Source organism: Nansenia antarctica, assembly GCF_963989245.1.
Source record: "Nansenia antarctica genome assembly, chromosome: 3".
Classification (NCBI taxonomy): Eukaryota; Metazoa; Chordata; class Actinopteri; order Argentiniformes; family Microstomatidae; genus Nansenia; species Nansenia antarctica.
In genome coordinates, this window is record NC_137688.1 from 33,834,785 (window position 1) to 33,856,434 (window position 21,650).

General features: G+C 50.7%; 1 protein-coding gene across 1 annotated transcript in view; it reads left to right on the forward strand.

Annotated features, from left to right (window-relative positions):
• Nucleotides 1-11,335, forward strand: part of LOC308154010 (zinc finger protein ZFPM2-like) — a gene marked incomplete at both ends in the record, with an annotated part of 45,740 nt that extends 34,405 nt beyond the window's left edge. Inside the window, 6 exons of the mRNA XM_080527190.1 lie at nucleotides 6,637-6,728; nucleotides 6,834-6,939; nucleotides 7,597-7,791; nucleotides 8,169-8,592; nucleotides 9,079-10,576; nucleotides 10,760-11,335. Coding sequence (XP_080383316.1) covers nucleotides 6,637-6,728; nucleotides 6,834-6,939; nucleotides 7,597-7,791; nucleotides 8,169-8,592; nucleotides 9,079-10,576; nucleotides 10,760-11,335 — 2,891 coding nt within the window. The remainder of the gene's footprint in view (nucleotides 1-6,636; nucleotides 6,729-6,833; nucleotides 6,940-7,596; nucleotides 7,792-8,168; nucleotides 8,593-9,078; nucleotides 10,577-10,759) is intronic.
• Between the last annotated feature and the right edge of the window lie 10,315 nt (nucleotides 11,336-21,650).

Below are 21,650 nucleotides of genomic sequence, written 5' to 3' on the forward strand. Positions count from 1 at the left end.
GAACACCAGGGGAGGCAGGGGAGGTAGAACACCAGGGGAGGCTGGGGGAGGTAGAACACCAGGGGAGGCTGGTGGAGGTAGAACACCAGGGGAGGCTGGGGGAGGTAGAACACCAGGGGAGGCTGGGGAAGGTAGAACACCAGGGGAGGCAGGGGAGGTAGAACACCAGGGGAGGCTGGTGGAGGTAGAACACCAGGGGAGGCTAGGGGAGGTTGGGGGAGGTAGAACACCAGGGGAGGCTGGGGGAGGTAGAACACCACAGGAGGCGTCTTGGTGTCTTAGGGTGGTTGCAGTGTAGTGTTTAGGTGCCTTTTGTTTTGAGTTTTCTTAACTTTTTTGTTTTTGTTTTTGTCATCTTTCATCAGAAAATAAAACAAACAAACTCCAGCTTCTTTTCAGAGTTGATGAGTCAGATTGTGTTCTTATGTGTTATATGTGTCTAGTATGTGAGGACATCAGGTTTTCTATCCATTTGTATGTGACTCACTTCCGGAATCAAGGTCTTTAACCAGGGCTGCCAAGTTTCACCAAAAGTTTGGAGTGAGATTTTTTGGCGGTGGAGCGACCCAAAACTGGTCTAGTGGATAGTGGATAGTGGATAGTGGTCTAGTGGATAGTGAGTTGGACTTGGGATCGGAAGGTTGTGAGTTCAAATCCCGCCTGAAGCCACACCACTACTAGTGTGCCCTTGGGTAAGGCACTTAGCCCTCAGTTACTCCAGGGGGAATGTCCCTGTAATTCGTAATTGTAAGTCGCTTTGGATAAAAGCGTCTGCTAAATGGCAAAATTATTATAAAATTAAAACTGTGCACGTTTTGGCAGCGGCGGCCCCTCTCTCCCAACCAATTATTTGTGCTAGTTTCCTGCTATTTTACATGTTGTTCATAATAAACCAGCACAAGAAATGAAAATAATAAATAATAACATTTTATAAAACAAGAAAAAAATTCAGACAATATATCATATTTATGAAATCTTAATAAACAAATACAGTAGCCTACAGACTCTGAAAGAAAAATTGGCCCCATCAGCAGGACTCAGCCCCTTGGTCAGCAGCAGAAAGACCCGTGGTCATTGTAGCAGTCTCTAGGCACAGAGGGAGGTCGACACAGAGGAATGGTACAGAATATATGTTTATTTAGTCCAGCACAACTCAGCACCGTCACTGACGTGCTGAGCGAGTCTTTTTCCCCCTCCCGCTGTCTCTCCCTTTCGGGACCCGCTCCGTCCGCTCCTGGCAGAGCCCTCGCTCTCGCCCCGCTACTCCGCTCCTGGCAGAGCCCTCGCTCTCGCCCCGCTACTCCTCCCTTTCGGGACCCGCTCCGTCCGCCCCTGGCAGAGCCCTCGCTCTCGCCCCGCTACTCCGCTCCTGGCAGAGCCCTCGCTCTCGCCCCGCTACTCCTCCCTTTCGGGACCCGCTCCGTCCGCTCCTGGCAGAGCCCTCGCTCTCGCCCCGCTACTCCGCTCCTGGCAGAGCCCTCGCTCTCGCCCCGCTACTCCTCCCTTTCGGGACCCGCTCCGTCCGCCCGGCTCCCTGCACCTCACCCCCTTTCGGGATCTCGTGCGTCCTCGCCGCGGCTCTCTCTCTCTCTCGGTCTCTCAGTGTCTCCGTGCGGCAGGTACTTCCTGCCCTCCTCCTTTCTCGAGGGAACAAACACACACAGGTTAAATAGACCAGTGGGACAACGAGTCTGATCACTGACACCTGTCCGTAATCAGCCCCTTGTTCCCCTCCAACGGCAGTCTGGCTCCCTCTGCAGGCCAGAACGCGCCATGTTCCCCACACATCCCCACCGCCAGTTTCGAGGCCGGGGAAACAACCGGCCGATAGCCTACTCCCCCCCCCCCATCACGGGAGAGGAAGTCGGCCACGACCATCTGCGTCCCCGGCCTGTGAACCACCGTGAAGTTGAAGGGCTGCAAGTGTTCGTGACATAAAGTTAGTGCCTTGGTCGGTGAGGATCTCTTTCGGGATCCCCACCCGGGAGATGACCTGGAATAACGGCTGTGCTACACTCTTTGCAGAGATAGTACGAAGCGGTATTGCCTCGGGGTATCGAGTCGCGTAGTCTATGAGGACTAACACGAACCGATAGCCCTGTGAGCAACGTTCAAATGGCCCGATTATATCCATCCCAATCCGGTCGAATGGTGCCTCTACCAGGGGAAGGGGGCACAACGGTGCCCTGGGCACGGCCGGGGGATTGACTAATTGGCACTCGCGGCAGGATGCACACCACAGATGCACCTCTGCCCGAATCCCCGGCCAATAAAATCGAGCCATTATCCGATTGAGTGTTTTGTCGTATCCTAAGTGGCCCGCCATAGGGTTATAATGCGCCGCCTGAAATATAGCTTTCCGGCGGCTCCTAGGTACCAACAACTGGGTCGTTTCCTCGTCCCTGCGAGTGTCACGACTCACTCTATACAGTCTGTCCCTAATCAATACAAAATACGGGTGGGCGCGCACAGCGTCTGGCCGTACCAGCACACCATCAATACTGATCACCTGGTCATAGGCGGAGCGTAGAGTGGCGTCGCGAGACTGCTCGAGGGGGAAGTCGGCTACTGGAGGGAACGCAGGCGGCGGATCTGCGGGTGCCGGACCCACCGCCTCCTCCGGCTCCTCGGCAGCGTCGGACGCCCTCGCATCAGCGCAGAGCACTGTGCACGCCTCACATTTCCCTGTCGGTCGTGCACGCACCCCCGTGGTTTCCCCTAATACCTGCGGAAACCCAGCCCAATCTGACCCCAAAACTAGGGGGTGCATGAGGCTCGGACTAACCGCCGCCTTGACACTATATTTTTTTCCCCCATAACGAATTTCGATGGGGACCACCGGATACTGGTGACAATCCCCATGTATACACAGTATCCCAACCCGCGATGCCTCTAACAATGCCCCGGGTCGAACCAGGCGCTGGTGGATCATGGTCTGTTGGGCGCCAGAATCCAACAGCGCCTGGTGCGTCTCACGCTGTACCCTTACTGGGATGTAAAACGCCTGTCCTGGACGCGGGGGAGGGGTCGGACTGCCGACGACGCGGATTACCTGACCCACCTCCATCTCGGGGCATTCCCGGCGGAGGTGGCCAGGCTGTCCGCATCGCCAGCATCCCTCCTCTACCGCTCGTGGGGCCGTCTGTGGGGTGGAGGTTGGCCCCCCGTGTGTGTTCCTCCCCCCGGTGTCCCGCCCCGTCCTCCGGGCAGGCGTTGGTGGCTCCCGCCGCGGCTCCACCGCAGGCCGTACCCCAGGCCGCGCCCCGCCGGCCCGTTGGCGCGGAGCCGGGGTCGGGGTAGGGCGCGGGCCCGGTGCTGGGCCCGGGGCTGGAACCTGCGGTCGGGGCAGGTGGTTGTCGGGGAAGGGGTCGAGAACGGCCTCCGGCTCGTCCCACACCCCCATCCTCTGGGCCCGAACCCGGGGACCTCCCCCGGGTGGCTCGGTGCGGTCCAGTAGCTCACGGAGCATGGCCCGCTGCTCCGCCTGTCCCCGCATCAACTCCGCTGCCATCACCTCCTGCGCCTGTAGCATTCGGGCCAGGTGCGTCACCACCTGGACCGATGAGTCCATGGTCCTCTGGGCGTGTGTGCCGACCCCCTCTCTGTGCCCCACGTTGGGCGCCAGATGTAGCAGTCTCTAGGCACAGAGGGAGGTCGACACAGAGGAATGGTACAGAATATATGTTTATTTAGTCCAGCACAACTCAGCACCGTCACTGACGTGCTGAGCGAGTCTTTTTCCCCCTCCCGCTGTCTCTCCCTTTCGGGACCCGCTCCGTCCGCTCCTGGCAGAGCCCTCGCTCTCGCCCCGCTACTCCGCTCCTGGCAGAGCCCTCGCTCTCGCCCCGCTACTCCTCCCTTTCGGGACCCGCTCCGTCCGCCCCTGGCAGAGCCCTCGCTCTCGCCCCGCTACTCCGCTCCTGGCAGAGCCCTCGCTCTCGCCCCGCTACTCCTCCCTTTCGGGACCCGCTCCGTCCGCCCGGCTCCCTGCACCTCACCCCCTTTCGGGATCTCGTGCGTCCTCGCCGCGGCTCTCTCTCTCTCTCGGTCTCTCAGTGTCTCCGTGCGGCAGGTACTTCCTGCCCTCCTCCTTTCTCGAGGGAACAAACACACACAGGTTAAATAGACCAGTGGGACAACGAGTCTGATCACTGACACCTGTCCGTAATCAGCCCCTTGTTCCCCTCCAACGGCAGTCTGGCTCCCTCTGCAGGCCAGAACGCGCCATGTTCCCCACAGTCATCATCTTATATACAGTGCATTGCTCATAGATGGCTATCATGTTATACAGTACATACCAGGGTTTTTCCTGGGTCAGAATCAGGGCTTGGTGGGTGATTTTGTGCGCGCGCAGCGCGCCCACATTTTTGGGGAGGGACCCCCAATTGTTGTATTTGTATTGTAAATTGTAATTATTAATAATTATTATTATTAATGTACCTGGTTATGTTACAGTAGAGAAACAAAAAACAGTTACCAAAACTGAGTATTTACTAGCTAAGATTGGCAAAAGATTGGCGTGGTGCAACCGAAATTAGTAAACAACTAGTTTGAAACTAGCTAGTAACAACTAGGGGTTTAGTAACTACTAAATGCCTGCATTTAGTAATGACTTACGCCATATTGGTGCAACCCAGTCCAGTAGGCTACCAGATACGATGTTGTAATGTATGCACATATTTTGCTACCACGGTTGCCAGATGGAATTGACAATGTCCAGCCCAACCGGTCTAAAAGCTGCCGAATCCACCCGTCCAATTTTCTGATACATGAGAAAGGTCAAAGGTCAAAGATGGTGCCAAAATATCTCCAAATGGCCTAAACATATAGGTGTCCGCCTAAACATACCTGTACTAAAACAGGTACAAAGTTGCATTTGCTCACATTACTAGCATCGACTTTGGCACAAGTACTAATAAGACCCTGGAGTACTGATTCCTAGATGATTTGGGCTTCGTCATCAGGTTTCCAAGGTGATATTCACTGTAAAAGCTGTTGTTTTTTTAGGCGGAGACTGAATTTGAGATGTTTTATAATGTTCTAGCTCTATTTACTCTGACACAGTAATATAGATTTTGATTCTGACACTTCTACAGCCACCCCACAGGTGTTAGCTTTCATTTGATAAGATCATTATGAAGGCCCTTGTGATTGTGGAGATATTTTATATTCACTGTGGGCATGTCATTTCGAGCAGAAAACCAGAAAAAAGAGGTGGATAAGATCTGGTTAATGACCAGAGGGAAGAGGCCGAGCCAACACACTCATAAACGTCTAAATCTCTGAGAACCAAAGCTTTCACTCTGCAAGGTTATTGCCGTTCGTTCTAACCAAATAATTACAATCAATAGAATTAGAATCATCTGAATTAGAATCAACAGAATTAGAATTGGAATTAGTATAATCAGAATTAGAACAATCGGACTTAGAATCATCAGAATTAGAATTATTATAATTAAAATCATCTACATTCTACTAATTGTCAGGACAGGACAGTGCTGTGGTGTTGGGGTTAAACTGGCTCTGTGTTTGGACCAAACTCTGTCTGTTCACATTCAGTACAATATCATCCTTTAATAATAATAATGTTTAAATATAACAATGCTCAGTGAAACGATTGTCTCAGAGGCTGCTCATATGAACATGTCCATGTCGTCATGTCGAGCAATGTCTGAGAGTTATCATCATTCTTCCAAAACAGCCTTGGACTTCCCAAATCATAGCTCCATTTACATGCGTAGTTCTCTGACTATTAATGTGTTTATTAATTAATTAATTAATTAATTAATCAATTACCTAATTGCCTCTAATTAGTTATCGGAGGTAGATGCCAGTGTTGAGTCCTGCTTCTCGGTCCTACCCAGTGACTCTGCGGTGGTCCTAGCCAGCGCAGTACTGGCTGGCTGGCTGGTTATCTCTGCGGCCAGGCGTCCCGTAAACAGTCATATCAGAGCCTCTAATCCCCTCAGCAGAAGACAGAGAGGCTGTCACAGCCAGCAGATACATGTTATCACCCTCCCAGAGCCTGTTTCTGCTGCTTAATGAGTTTGTTCTGCCGGGGCCCAGTGGAATGCTTCACGGAGCATTCTAGAATGCCGTCATCATCCAGGACTTTTATAGAGAAGTGTTCTGTCCAGGGTGTGGTGTTGTTGGAGGAGGAAGGGCTGGAGATGGAGGAGGAGGAGGAGGAAGAGGAGGAGGAAGAGGAGGAAGGGATGGAGAGGGGGGAGGAGGAAGGGCTGGAGATGGAGGAGGAGGAAGAGGAGGAGGAGGAAGAGGAGGAAGGGATGGAGAGGGGGGAGGAGGAAGAGGAGGAGGAAGAGGAGGAAGGGATGGAGGAGGAGGAAGAGGAGGAGGAAGAGGAGGAAGGGATGGAGGAGAAGAGGAAGGGATGGAGATGGATGGAGGACAGGGTTGGAGATGGGTTTAATACTCATCATTCATGTTCATGTTCTTGAGGTCATACATGTTCTAGAGAGGGGCCATACGTTCTAGAAGGTACTGTAGGGATCAGAATCAACCGATAGGGAGCTCTACGAAGCAAATGACTCAATGTTCTTATTGTCACTCTGAAGTTCAGAGTTTCTGAGAGGGCGTGAACGCAGCATTAATCCTTCTGTGTTGTGTTGTCCCCAGGGGCTCATCTTTGGTGCACCACAACCAAACCCATCATAGAGGGGGAGGAGCTAGCTGCCTTCGCTGTGGCCTTCTACTCCCGCCTCCAAGCTGTCAATCACCAAGCTTGTCTGTCTGAGGGGATGTACCCAGCCTATCAGAAGGCCTGTCTGTCTGAGGGGATGTTCTCAGCCAATCAGAAGGCCTGTCTGTCTCAGGGGATGTACCCAGCCTATCAGAAGGCTTGTCTGTCTGAGGGGATGTACCCCGCTAGCCTGCTGGACTCCATCCAGCTGCTTCCCCAACAAGCAGCTGTAGTCAACAGTAAGTAGACGTGTGTGTGTGTGTGTGTGTGTGTGTGTGTGTTTGTGTGTGTACGCGTGCACGCACACATCAGTTAGCTATCTGAGCTCACATGAGTCTGTTTGTCAGGGATAAGAGACTCATTAAGGCTCTTTCTGACCTTCAGTCTCTGTGTGAATGTACACACACACACACACACACATGCACACACCAGCCTATCCTGTCTGGTAGAGGTCAACAGGGTGAGGTCATCTCCATCCCCAGCTGACCAATGGGAGATAAGTTATGCCTGAATGCTTTCTTTCCCCCATGAGACTCTCTCCCGCCTCTTTCCTCTTCACACACATTCTGATTGGTCGAGATAAGCCTGCCCAATTAAAGGTAGACTAAGCTTAATGACATCATCATAAACACTGGGGTGACAGACTGCAAACAGACATCTGATTGGTTGAGATGAAATAAAGTACCGTCAGTTGATGTAACGTGTGTGTGTGTGTCTGTGTGTCAGTGTGTGTGTGTGTGTGTGTGTGTGTGTGTGTGTGTGTGTGTCAGTGTGTGTGCGTGCGTGCGTGTATGTCTTCTGTACCAGCGCTCTGTGATGTGACTCATGATTGTGGCGTGTGTTATCTGGTCCCTGATTGGTTGACTGACCTCAGTTCTGGTTTGTGATTGGTCCAGAGGACATCTTCCCGTGTCAGGCGTGTGGGATCTCGTACCGGAGCGAGCGGAACCTTCAGGCCCACCTGATGTACTACTGCAGCGGGCGGCACCATGACCTGGACCTGCTAACCAGCCTCAGCCCGTACCCACAATGCACTATGATGCCCGCCGGACCACAGAAAGATGCAGAGAAGCACCTGAACACGCCCAACGGTGAGGGGGAGGGGCATGTATGACGTCACTGTACTAAACGATGATGTCACTGTGCTGAATGATGTCATGACAGTTATACTTCTGGAGTGCTTTCAAACATAGCCCAGGTGATAGGGTCAAAATGGTAAATTATTTAAAATTGTCAAAATGTTGTCATTCGTATTGTCAGTCAATGTGACAATGTGACCTCTTGGTATTACCTATAAATACAATCTATTTGTATTTCACACATCATACAAGCATCTACTAACTAGACCATGTGAAAACACCCTCAACTTTTAAAAAAAATCTACTGTTGTACCGAAATGTATGTTTTGAGATGATCAATCATCTCTAGTCTAATCTAGTCTAACCATCCATCCCTCTCTTCTCCTCAGGGGTGACGCCGGGGGAGGACGTGGCCAGTCTGAAATGTACGGTGTGTGATCACATGGCCACCTGTCTCACCTCCCTGCAGCATCACATCCTGTCTCACCTCTCCCAGACGGGATACAGGTGCTCCAGCTGCCACTTCAGCTTCCCCTCCCCCCGGGAGCTGGAGCAGCACCAGCAGACCCACGGACACAGTGGGGCCCAGCAGGGGTGGAGGGGTCTCCCAGGGCCAGGAGCAGGGGCCCAGCGGGGGTGGAGGGGTCTCCCAGGGGCAGGAGCAGGGGCCCAGCGGGGATGGAGGGGTCTCCCAGGGCCAGGGGCCAGGGGGCCCAGGCAGCAGTCCCCGGAGGTGGAGGGGTCTCCCAGGAGCAGGAGCAGGGGCCCGGGCACGGTTGACACCCCCCAGCAGCCCAGGAGAGATATTCCAGGGTCAGGGCTAGGGTCAGAGATAGGGTCAGGGCTAGGGTCAGGGCTAGGGTCAGGACTAGGGTCAGGGCTAGGGTCAGGTCTAGGGTCAGGGCTAGGGTCAGGTCTAGGGCCAGGACTAGGGTCAGGTCTAGGGTCAGGTCTAGGGTCAGGACTAGGGTCAGGCCTAGGGTCAGGGCTAGGGTCAGGGCTAGGGTCAGGACTAGGGTCAGGGCTAGCGTCAGAGATAGAGCCAGGACTAGGGTTAGGGCTATGGTCAGGTATAGGGTCAGGACCAGGGTTAAGATCAGGGCTAGGGTCAGAGCCAGGGTTAGGATCAGGGCTAGGGTCAGGGTCAGGGTTAGGATCAGGGTTAGGATCAGGGTTAGGATCAGGGCTAGGGTCAGGACTAGGGTCAGGGCTAGGGTCAGGGCTAGGGTTAGGGTCAGGGCTAGGGTCAGGGCTAGGGTCAGGGTCAGGGCTAGGGTCGGCCATACTCCCTCAGACCAGTCCTGGTGCAGAGGTAGAGAAGAGAGAGACTCCTCCCCCTGCTGTGAGGGCCGTCTCTACCTTGGGTTCGAGAGCTAGCTTCTCCTCCACCAGAGTCAAGTCTGAACCCTCCAGCCCTCGACAAGCCTCCTCGCCCGTCCAACGTCACCACCACCAACACCACAACAACAACACTGGCCCCACCTTCCCCATGGGGCCCTTTGCCATACCCCACTTCCCCTTCTCACAGGAAGTGACGTCGCCGGGCGGCCCCCAGGCCTCGGAGATCCTGGTGAAGATGTCAGAACTTGTCCACCGTCGGTTGAGACATGGGACTGCCGGCAACAACAACAACAACAACAACAACAGCTACCCCGCCTCCTCTGTGCTGTACAACGCCCTGATCCCTAAAGGAGCCACCTGCTTCCAGTGCAACATCGCCTTCAGCAACCTGGACAGCTACCTGGTCCACAAGAAGCACTACTGCCACAGTCGCTGGCGGCAGGCGGCCCAGCCCCAGGACCACACCGCCAGGGCAGGGAGCCCCGCGGCCGGGGGAGGGGTGGTCAGCCTTACCACAGGGGGTCCCCCGCCCGCCTCGGACTCCAGCGGCCGCCTCACCTCCCCCCGGCTGAGTCTCCTCCCCGGCCTGGATCTGTTCGGAGCCGAGGTCAAGGGTCCGCCGGAGGGCCCGGCCGGGGGGACGAGCGTCTCCGAGGAGGCTCCTCCTCCTCCTCCTCCTCCCCCCTCGCGGGCAGACGCCAAGACCGAGTGTCCCCACACACCAGGGACGATGTCCGAGGAGGGCGAGGCGACGGAGGTGAGCAAGACCACGTGCCAGGCGTGCAAGATCACCTTCAGCCGCACAGAGAACTACGTGGTGCACAAGCAGTTCTACTGCGCCACGCGGCACGACCCGCTCGCCCGGCGCTCCCACGGAAACAAGACGGCCGCCACCGCCGCCGCCGCCGCTCAGAGGACGTCGCGGGCGCGGAAACAAAGGAAGAACAACTACGAGACGGGCGTCGTCTGTCGCGAGCCGGTCGGACCTCTGATGGTCCACCGCCCGCGGTTCCTCGGCGTGGGCGTGGCCTCCATAGGGGCGGGGCTGTACCCGGACCCAGGGGAGGTGTTTGGGAACCAGTTCCACCCCAGGTATCCCAGCATGTTCCTGGGCGTGGTCCCCAGACACCCCCCCGAGGCCAGCCTCCCCGGCCTCGCCAAGTCAGCTCAGTCAGCCTCCAGGTGCAACTCCGTCTCCGCTCAGGGTGACCTGGACTTCCCCATCGACCTCAGCAAGAAGAGTCCCTCCTTTTCATCTTCATTATCATCATCATCCTCATCATCGTCTTCGTCGAGCCCGGGCAAAGCGCCGGTGACGGTGGCGGCAGCGGCGTTGGCGTCCAGGAGGCTGCTGGACTACCACGAGTGTACGGTCTGCAAGATCAGCTTCAACGAGGTGGAGGCCTACCTCCGACACAAGCACAGCACCTGCCCCGCCGCGGCTCGACACCGCAAGGCCCCGCCCGCAGCACTGACACCAGACGGCCACGGCCACCACCACCACAACAACAACAACAGCAGCAGCCATGTAGAAGAGAAAGAGAAGACCAGCGAGGTGTCGGTTCGGGCCGCCATCAGAGAGGAGAGCAGGGACCCATTCCTCTCCTCCTCCTCCTCCCCTCCTCCTCCTCCGCTGAAGAAGAGGAGACGTGAGGAAGATGAAGAACACGGGAACATGAAGTCAGCGCTCTACGGCCTCCAGCCCTCCGACTACGCGGCCGCCGGTACCGGTACCGTGGCCCTGCAGAGAGACCCGGTGGAGCTTGGGAAAAGCCCCAGCCAAGGCAGCGAGGGGGAGGAGGACCAGCCTTTGCCTGAGGGCCACCAGGAAACACCAGGCAGTCTGAGCCAAAATGGCCGCCTGGCGGGGACAGCCCGGAGCCCTAATGGATGCCGCCAGGCCGAGCAGCACGTGGTGGGCGGGCGCTCAGGGGACAACCAGGAAACGAACTCTGACCTCCCAGGTGGCGACGCGACTGGCCCGACCACGGCTCCGGACAGTCCAGCCAGCTGTCCTCAGGGTGTGTGTCCCTCTCCCCCCTCCTCCCCCGCCTCTCAGGCTGAGAGTGGTGTCACCCGCCCCGCCGTCTCCGTCCAGGGGACCGCGAACGCCAAGTACTGCGGTCCGTGTGACATCCAGTTTACCACCCTGTCCAACTTCATCACACACAAGAAGTTCTACTGCTCCTCTCTCTCTGCTGAGCACGTGAAATGACTCTCTCTCTCTATCGTTCTACTGCTCCTCTCTCTCTCTCACGTGAAATGACTCTCTCTCTCTATCGTTCTACAGCATTGTTAGCAGACAATCAACTGAAGCATCTCTGAGCCGGGAACATGCAAACAGGAAGGAGGGTCAGTTTGTGTCAGATGATTTCTTTGTGACTTTATTTATTTATTTATTTAATTCTTTAAAAAAAGAAATACCTTCCAGTGTTAAGATATTTCGTTAGATATTTAATTCATGAATTGAAAGTAAAGTATTTCTTAAGCCTTGTGTCAGATGCACAGAGAATAGTTTGTTTGGACACGTTGGAATGCATATTTATCTAACTATTATATAACGAACAGCAAAGTCACAAGCACTGCTTTATTCAGATAATTATGTTTTAATATGTTGTTTTTTTGGCCATTGTTGTTAATTCTGTTTGGAATGGAATGATAGCACATCTTTATTAATCTTATATTTCGATGTAGAACTTTGTCATGTATTGAACGTGTAAACTGTAGTCGGTATATCAAATTTGGTTTCGATGTCTGGTTTTACTGGTTTTACTCTGATGCAGAACTGTTATTTATGCTGTTCCTCTGTTTGTTAATTTTGTCCCTGTTCTATGTTCTTTCTATTGCAGTGTTATGCAGAATTGACTTGTCTATGTTGTCCTTTTTTAATTAATTGCTGATTTAAACAGTTATGAGTGTTGATTATGAGGGGGGAGACATGGGCATCCTAATGCCCCAAAAATACATTGTTCAAATGTGTTACTATGCATGTGTGTTTGGAATCAAATTCCTCAAATGTTATGATATTTTTATGTTTGTTACGTGTCGTGGAAATTAAAATTCAACTCTCAGGCTCAACCTGCTTCAGGATGTGGTTTCTCTTCTCTCTTTCTGTTTCATGTCGTCTCTGTCTCTCTCTCTCTCTTTCTCTCTCTCTCTCCCTCCCTCTCTCTCTTTCTCTCTCTCTCTCTCGCTCTCTCCCCCTGTTTCTCCTATTGAAGTCGAGGTTTAAAACAGTTAAGGTAAGGGTTAAAGTGCAATCTGTAATTCAGACAACAGCAAAGCGGCCTCTCCACCACTTTGGTGAACAGTTGAGGGATGGGGCCAGTCTCCTCCATGGAGCTTTGGATGCAAGGCCTGACTGTCCAGGACAGAAACGTGATAGTTTGAAGCTGGACAGTGTTTGCTTACCACTGCATTATTTACAAACAATGGACAGACTTACATTGTGCGTTCTGATGGGGCAAGACAGTTGAACTAAGCCCATGAGGCATTTCTAAGTTATACACTCCAGGAATCAATGGCTTTATATAATTGATCTAAAAGTCCCAAGATGATGTACCAATTACAAACCGCCCCTTTAAGATTAACGTTAGGGTTTGGGGTAGGGTCGTCCTCCCACTCCTCTGCTGCCCTGCCCTCCCAGCACACCAGGTAGTGGAGCTCCACCTAGTGGACACTTCTGGAATAGATCATGTGGGAACGCAGCATTAACTCGACATGATCATATATATATGAGTACCAGTCAAAAGAATAGGAAGGTGTGTCCAGACTTTTGACTGGTACTGTATATACAGTTGTAGTATATACAGTTGTAGACTATAGTTGTATATTATACCTCTCTACCAGCCTCCCCTGCCTCTCTACCAGCCTCTACCAGCCTCCCCTGCCTTTCTACAAGCCTCTACCAGCCTCCCCTGGTGTCCCTGCCTCTCTACCAGCCTCCCCTGCCTCTCTACCATCCTCCCCTGCCTCTCTACCAGCCTCTACCAGCCTCCCCTGGTGTCCCTGCCTCTCTACCAGCCTCCCCTGCCTCTCTACCAGCCTCTACCAGCCTCCCCTGGTGTCCCTGCCTCTCTACTAGCCTCCCCTGGTGTCCCTAAGGAGGTTCTTCTCTCTCTGGACACGATGCGCCACATCCCTGCCTCTCACCTCAGCCTTCCGCCGTCACTACGACAACCAGCTATTTATTCCAGCGCAGCAAGGTGCTGTGACGTCGGCCGTCAGAATATCTATATCGATTTAGACTCACATCAACGGCACTTTGTCCCACTGCACACTCTCCTACTGCACCCGCCACCGCCAGGGGGGCTGGGGGGGCACGGGGGGGGGCTGTTGACTGTCAAGGATTGGTTTTTAAACGAGTCATTGATTGTTGAAGGACATTACTTATAAATGGGTCTGTTTAGTAGTTCCACCCTTCCTGGCCAACGTACGAGACTCAAAGGAGGGTTGAGACATCTCGAGCAGGAGAGGCTGGGGGAGGTAGAACACCAGGGGAGGCTGGGGGAGGTAGAACACCAGCAGAGGCTGGGGGAGGTAGAACATCAGGGGAGGCTGGGGGAGGTAGAACACCAGGGGAGGTTGGGGGAGGTAGAACACCAGGGGAGGTTGGTAGAGGTAGAACACCAGGGGAGGCTGGGGGAGGTAGAACACTAGAGCAGGAGAGGCTGGTGGAGGTAGAACACCAGGGGAGGCTGGTGGAGGTCAACCAGGGGAATCAAACAACAATGGAATTGCAATATGTATTTATTTATGTGTTCTTCTGAGTAGGGACATATTGACATTTCAAGCCAGATGCACCATAACATGTTAGCTGCTGCTCATTTACTGGGTCCATCCCTAAATAGACAGAAAAAAGGTTATGATAAACATCCACACGACAGTGGATAAACAGGATATACTGTATTTGTTGTGATATATTTGCAGTTGCCATGGATTCTTAATAGGACTAGATGTTAAAATCCCTAAATAATTAGCACAACAATTGACTGAGTGGAGTTGGAGATGTCCTCTTGGGTGGAGTGGAATTTGGCAATGATCACGTGGTGCCACCAGTACGACACATCTTCAGTTGTGGTCCCCGACCTCATTGGGTGTTTCGGCCATTTATCACAAGACACCCTCTGCCGAGGTTGGCCCACCACAGGCTGATCAGGCCTGGGTGTGTGTCGCACGGTGGCACCACGTGGTCATTTGGGAGCCCATGTTGGGTCCCTACGTTTCAGCCACAGCCAGTGACTGCTCCGTTCTGCTGCAGTGGACAGTTCTTTAATTGCCTTCCGTTGGGCCTGTCCTCTGATCCCTACTGCCCTCAGGAGCCTTGTGGTGGAGCTGGCTACAAAGCCTCTGCAGCCCACCTCCACTGGCCACACCTTCACGTTCCAGCCCCGCCCCTCTGCTTCGACTGCTAAGTTGGCATACCGCAGCCTCTTCCGTTCGAATGCCTCATCGATGGCCTCCTCCCATGGGACCGTCAGTTCTACGATGAAGACACGCCGGCAGGACTTGGACCAGAGGACTAGGTCTGGGCGCAGGTTGGTCGCTGCAATTTCGGGTGGGAAGGTGAGACTCTGGCTGAGGTCTACCCGCATTTCCCAATCCCGGGCTGCGTTCAGTGGGCCTGAGTCTGGAGGTGATGGCTTGGTCCGCTGTTTCTCCCCTTCCCGGATGAAGATTGTTTTCCGTGGAAAGGTAGTCTGGGCATTTAGAGGCATGGCGTTGGTGGTTACCCTCTTGTGCTCAAGTTCGGCAGCCAAGCACTTTAGCACTTGGTTGTGGCGCCATGCAAGTGAAGTGAAACTTGATTTATATAGCGCCTTTTGTACATCAATGCAATTCAAAGTGCTTTACAATAGAAACAATGATTGAAAACAAGGTTACAGAATCGAACAATGATTGAAAACAAGATTACTGAGATGGGGGGGGGGGGGGGGGGGGGACACGAGACAACAGGAAGGGAGGGGAGGGAGGGGTTACATCAATAACACTAATAATAACTTGTATAACTACTAATAATAACAATAACTAATAATAACTTGTATAACTACACTTGTATAACTACTAATAATAACAATAACTAATAATAACTTGTATAACTACATCAAGCTTACACTAATAATAACAGGATTAAACAACAACAACAACACACAAATAACACGAAGCTCCTCCCCTCCCCCTTGTTTGGACATGCTTTTTCAGTTTACAATAATATTGTTGTTGTTGTTATGCTCAACACACACACACAGACACACACACACACACACACACAAATCGTTTTGGCAGAAATGCCCATTGAAAACACAACACATTAATAAAACCGCAGCTAATGAATTACCAAGAAATCTATTTCTCTGTAACACACATTATGAAACCACATGATTGGTTGAAACAGACACTTCCTGTCCTTCTCAGCCTGGGCTGTGTGCCCCCCCCCCCCTCCTCTCTCAGAGGGTCAGCACCCAGCACAGCTAGCTTGTCAGGCATGGAACAGACTGAGTCATCTCCCTATGTGTGAGTGTGTGTGTCTGTGTGGGTCTGTGTGTGTGTGTGTGTGTGTGTGTGTGTGTGTGTGTGTTTGTGTGTGTGTGTTTGTGTGTGCAACCCTGTGGAGTGTTACAGTACATCCTGAGGGGGAGGATGTGTGTGTGTGTGTGGGGGGGGGGGGGCTGCCCTGTGGAGTGTTACCCTGAGTGTGTGTGTGTGTGTGTGTGTGTGTGTGTGTGTGTGTGTGTGTGTGTGTGTGTGTGTGCTGTTGCGTTAACCTATTCAGTTCAATTCAGTTCAGTCCTCCTCTCCCCGCCCCCTCCTTCCCCCCTCCCCTCTCATATATGAGAACAGATGGAGCAGTTGGTCATTTTACTCAGAAACACAGCTCAGAGACGAGAGAAAGAGGGAGAGGGAGAGAGAGAGAGGGAGAGAGAGAGAGAGGGAGAGAGAGAGAGAGCAAGCACCTGCCAACTGTACAAAGACATCAGAGACACATACTTCTCACAGATTACAAACACCCAAAAAGATTTTGAAAATGTTTTGCCCAAATTATTTTTTGCCATATCTGCTGAGTGAAGTACAACAATGTGCAACACACAACAGAAAGATTTGTGACAGTAAAAGGACGTCCAATGGAACACAACCAGTAAAGACTGGAAATAAGTATCTGCACTATTTGCACCATGCTGATCTTTGTACATAATGTTTACACAGTTCTCATGTATATGTATTTATATTTTTTAAACTGCAATGTCCACACTTCTCTATTTTTATTTTAAGTTATTTTATTTACCTGTATACTCTATATATACACAGCTCTGTTTAACAATTTCTTTATTCTAATACATGACATTCTTTTTTTTGTCTTCACACTTGCTTTGGCAATGTTACAGTAACATTATGTTTCTCATGCCAATAAAGCCCCTTAAATTGAAATTGAATTGAATTGAATTGAATTGAGAGAGAGAGAGAGAGAGAGAGAGAGAGAGAGAGAGAGAGAGAGAGAGAGAGAGAGAGAGAGAGAGAGAGAGAGACAGGGGGTTGTCGGTTGGACGTCCTAACAATGATAACAATAGGATCTCCCAATGACAATAGCCTCTCCAGGCCTGCCTGTGTGACAGATAGATAGATAGATAGATAGGCAGACATCTGAAACATTCTATACAGTAACAACAGTACAGTATGATTTAACATCCCCCAGCCTGACTCTGATCACTCCGACATCACTTATTCAACTGTCAAAAACCAACATTATAACCACATGTACGTGCGTGTGTGTGTGTGTGTGTGTGTGTGTTTGGCGCCATGCTGATATGAGGAATTAACACGCCTACTCTTACAAACTTTAACGACTCTTACTTACTTACTTACTTACGCCTATCGCTCCTTTTGGAGGAGCATAGGCCGTCGACAACAGTTCGCCAGGGTCCTCTGTCCTGTGCTTTGCTTTCCAGCTGTTTCCATGTTAGTCCACTCTGTGTGATGTCTGTCTCCAAGTCCCTGCGCCAGGTGTTCTTGGGCCGGCCTCTCTTCCTTTTGCCTTGGGGGTTCCATCTAAGGGCCTGTCTGGTGGTGCTGGTGTTTGGTTTGCGTAGTGTGTGGCCGATCCATCCCCACCTTCTTCTCTTGATTTGTTCTTCCACTGGTTGTTCGCCCGTTCTCTGCCAGAGATCGTTGTTACTGATGGTATCTGGCCAGTGGATGTTCAGGATCCGCCTCAGGCATCTGTTGATGAATGACTGCACTCTAGTCATTGTGATCTTGGTTGTCCTCCACGTCTCTGATCCGTATAGGAGTACTGGCTTGATGTTGGATTTGAAGAGTCTGATCTTTGTCCGCTGACTGATTACCTTGGAGCTCCAGATGTTCTTTAGTTGGATGTATGAGGCCCTTGCCTTGCTGATTCTTGCTCTGACATCTGCCTCCGTGCCACCCTTCTTGTCTATGATGCTACCTAGGTAGGTGAAGGATTCTACTTCCTCGAGTGCTGTTCCCTCCAGGTTTACTGGGTCTTCGTTGTTTGTGTTGATCTTTAGGATTTTGGTCTTTGCTTGGTGGATGTTGAGGCCTAGTTGTGTTGAGGTGTCTGCCAGTATGTTTGTCTTCTCCTGCATCTGTTGTCGACTGTGGGATAGTAGGGCAAGGTCGTCTGCGAAGTCTAGGTCGTCCAGTTGTGTTGAGAGTGTCCACTGGATCCCGTTTCTCCTCTGTGCCGTTGTGGTCTTCAATATCCAGTCAATGGCCAGGAGGAAGAGGAAGGGGGACAGTATACCGCCTTGCCTTACTCCGGTCTTCACTTGGAAGCTTCGTGTGAGCTGCCCGCTGTGTATGACTCTGCAGGTCATTCCTTCATAGGAGTTCCTCATGATGTTGACAAGCTTTTCTGGTATGCCGTAGTGTCGAAGCAATTTCCAGAGGGTGTTTCTGTGGAGACTGTCAAATGCCTTCTCGTAGTCTACAAAGTTGATGTATAATGGAGAGTTCCATTCCAATGATTGCTCAACTATGATTCGGAGGGTTGCAATCTGGTCTACACATGATCTATTGGGTCGGAAGCCTGCCTGCTGGTCTCTTAGCTGCGGATCCACCACTTTCTTTATTCGCTCGAGGAGGATTCTGTTGAAGATTTTTCCTGGCACTGATAAAAGCATGATTCCTCTGTAGTTGTGGCATTGGCTGAGGTCTCCTTTCTTAGGTATTTTGACCAAGTAGCCTTCTTTCCAGTCTGTTGGCCCTTCCTCTTCCTCCCATATCTTCTCGAACAGGGGGTGTAGCATCTCTACCGAGGTGTCTATGTCTGCCTTCAGTGCCTCAGCAGGGATGTTGTCTGGTCCTGCTGCCTTACTATTCTTTAGTTGTGCAATGGCCTGTTGGATTTCCTGCTTGCTGGGCTTTCCACAGTTGATGACTAAGTCAGTCTCCGCAGGTTGAATGTCCGGGGGGTTATGTGGTGTCGGTCTATTCAGGAGTTCTTCAAAATACTCTGCCCATCCCTCTTGCTGTTGGTCCAGTCTTGTGATGGTCTTTCCTTCCTTGTTTTTGATTGGTCGTTCTGGTCTGCTGAACTTTCCGGACAGTTTCTTGGTGGTGTCATACAGTTCCTTCATGTTTCCTTTTGCTGCTGCCTCTTCTGCTTCTTTAGCCAGGTTGTCGATGTAGTTTCGCTTGTCCTTCTTGGCATTTCTTTTGACCTTTCTGTTTGCCTCAGTGTACTCTCTTTGGGCTTTTGCCTTGGTTGCCCTTGTTCGGCTGTTGTTAACGTCTGTCTTTTTCTGTCTCCTTTCTTCTATGTTGCGTAGTGTTTCTGCTGATATCCACTCTTTATGGTTTCTCTTCTTTATTCCAATCACTTCCTTACATGTTGTTATAAGGGTTTCCCTTATCCTTTCCCATTGGTCTTGCTGGTCTCCTTCGTCACTGCTTAGATCTTGCAAGGCTTGATATCTGTTCTTCAGCTTCAGTGTGAACACTTCTCTTGTCTGTGTGTCTTTTAAGAGGTGGACATTGAATTTCTGTTTCTTTGATGTTGTTTCCATCCAGTGCTTCTTCAGTTTCAACTTGAGCATAGCGCTTAGTAGGTGGTGGTCTGATGCTATGTCTGCTCCTCGCCTTACTCGCAGGTCCTGTAGTGATCTCCTGAACTTGCTGGTTATGCAGAAGTGGTCTATCTGGTTCTCGGTCACTCCATCCGGTGATACCCAGGTTGCCTTGTGGATCCTCTTATGTGGGAAGACGCTTCCTCCGATAACCAGGTTGTTCAGGGCACAGGTGTCCACAAATCTCTCTCCATTCTCATTAATTTCTCCTAGGCCATGCTTTCCCATCACTTTTTCGAAGCCTGTGTTGTCTCTGCCAATCTTTGCATTGAAGTCCCCCATGAGAATGTTGATGTCTTTTCCTTTTTGTTGATCCAGGATGCTCTGCAGTCTGTTGTAGAACTCATCCTTTTTTCCATCGTCACTGTCATTGGTTGGTGCATAGCATTGTATCACGTTCAACTTGATTTTCCTTTTCTTGGTTCTGAAGGTGGCTGTTATAATTCTTGATCCATGTGCCTCCCATCCAATCAGTGCTTTCTTTGCTGTTGTTGATAGCAAAAGGCCAACCCCCTCAGTGTGAGGGGCTTTGTCTTCTTCGTGCCCAGAGTAGAGTAGCAGCTCTCCTGTCTGCAGTCTTTGTTGTCCAGATTGTGTCCATCGTGACTCACTAATTCCTAAAAGATCTAGTTTGTACCTCTTCATTTCTGCTGCTACTTGTATGGTTTTTCCGGTCTCATACAAGGTCCTGACGTTCCATGTTCCAATTCGTATGTCTCTGGTTGACAGAAGGGGTTTCGGCTCTGTGACTTCTGTGACTTGACAGCTTTCATCACACAGCGTCATATTTCCTCTCATTGAGGATCCTTCTTCTTCCAGGGCTGAGGTCTGTTCTGTTGTCAACGTTTTTGTAACGGATTGTTTTCTACGGGATGGGGTTGTTGGCCCCACGCCCAACCCCCAACCTGGAGGACCAGGTGCTGCGACTCTGGAGTCTTAAATATGGAATGAAAACCAAAACGCTATCTTTGTCTCTCCCTCCCTCCCTCTCACTCCCTCCCTCCCTCTCCCTCTCCCTCTCCCCCCCCCCCCCCTCTCTCTCTCTCTCTCTCTCTCTCTCTCTCTCTCTCTCTCTCTCTCTCTCTCAGCTCCCTGCAAGAAAGTAATATTTCATCTTTGAGCTTCAGATTAAAATTGTATGACAGAATCATTTTGTAGACAAGCTTTTAATCTCTACCTTTCACTGTTCTAGCCTATATCTAATTACTTACTACTTCTTTTTTTTCTTTTTTTTGTATAGTTTTTTTTTTGCATGCAGATTGAATCTGTTATGTAAAAGATCATCAGGTTACATTTTGACTTTATAATCATAACTCATCATTGTGAAGACCACAAGCCCGGGACTGATACAGCAACACCTTCCCTTGTTGTTGGAGTAAAACAAAACAACAGTTCAGAGAGGTTTTCAAACACTGTACCCTGACGTGTAATAATAATAATAATAATAATATTAATAACTTTTATTTGCATATTTGTATACCTACAGCTCTTCAGATTAAACTATTTACTTGTTTGAATCTTATAATAATTCTTATATTATTTAATTGTTGTTTATCTTTGTTCTATGCCCCTTGGATTGTATGGTTTATTCTTGTTTATATTATTGCTATTGTGTGTTTTATTGTTTACTATTGTTCTATTATTATGTTGACGCTGTGTGGATATGATAAATCACTTTGAACTGCAACGTTTGCAGGAAAAATGCTATACAAATAAAGGTTATTATTATTATTATTATTATTATTATTATTATTATTATTATTATCGCACTAAAATAGATTCGTCCGACGGCTCTCTGACGTCGGATGAACTAACTATCCCCCTCCGTGCTAAGGGGGGAGGAGGGGAGGAGGGGAGGGAGAGGAGGATGGATAGTGTCCGACCGAGGCGGTGATGATCACCCGGCTGTAACAACACTGAACTAGAACATATCTGTGGTCCACACAGCTGTCAGGGCCCACGGGGCTTTATGCTGCTACACCTCGGATGTTGACGAAAAACGATGCTTTATATGATGATGATATCCTGAGAAACGTTTTTTTCGTTTTTGATCATCAGGGAGTCATTGACATCTCAAGGATACGACTCAGTTTTTTTTTTTCGTTCGTTTTTTCCCGTTGCTTTTGTCAGCTAACGGTGCAGCTAGCCAGCTAGCGGGACGAGGTTGTGTAGGCGTCGCAAAAAAAAGAGAGAGAAACTCTAGTTTATCGTTTTTATTTCACCATTTAGATGTCATTATTGTAGTTGGAGACTGGTTTATGTTCGATATCGATGTTTGTAATGTAACGTCATCCGTGCTAGCTTGGCTTTGTCAACGTAGATATTTTTGGTCGACTTGGGGTGGGTTCGTGAATTTACTCTGAGAGCGCCGGAGCCAACACTGGGTTCAAACACCATAAAGGGACCAAGTAATTTGATTGGACAAGAGGCATTCCATGAGTGCTG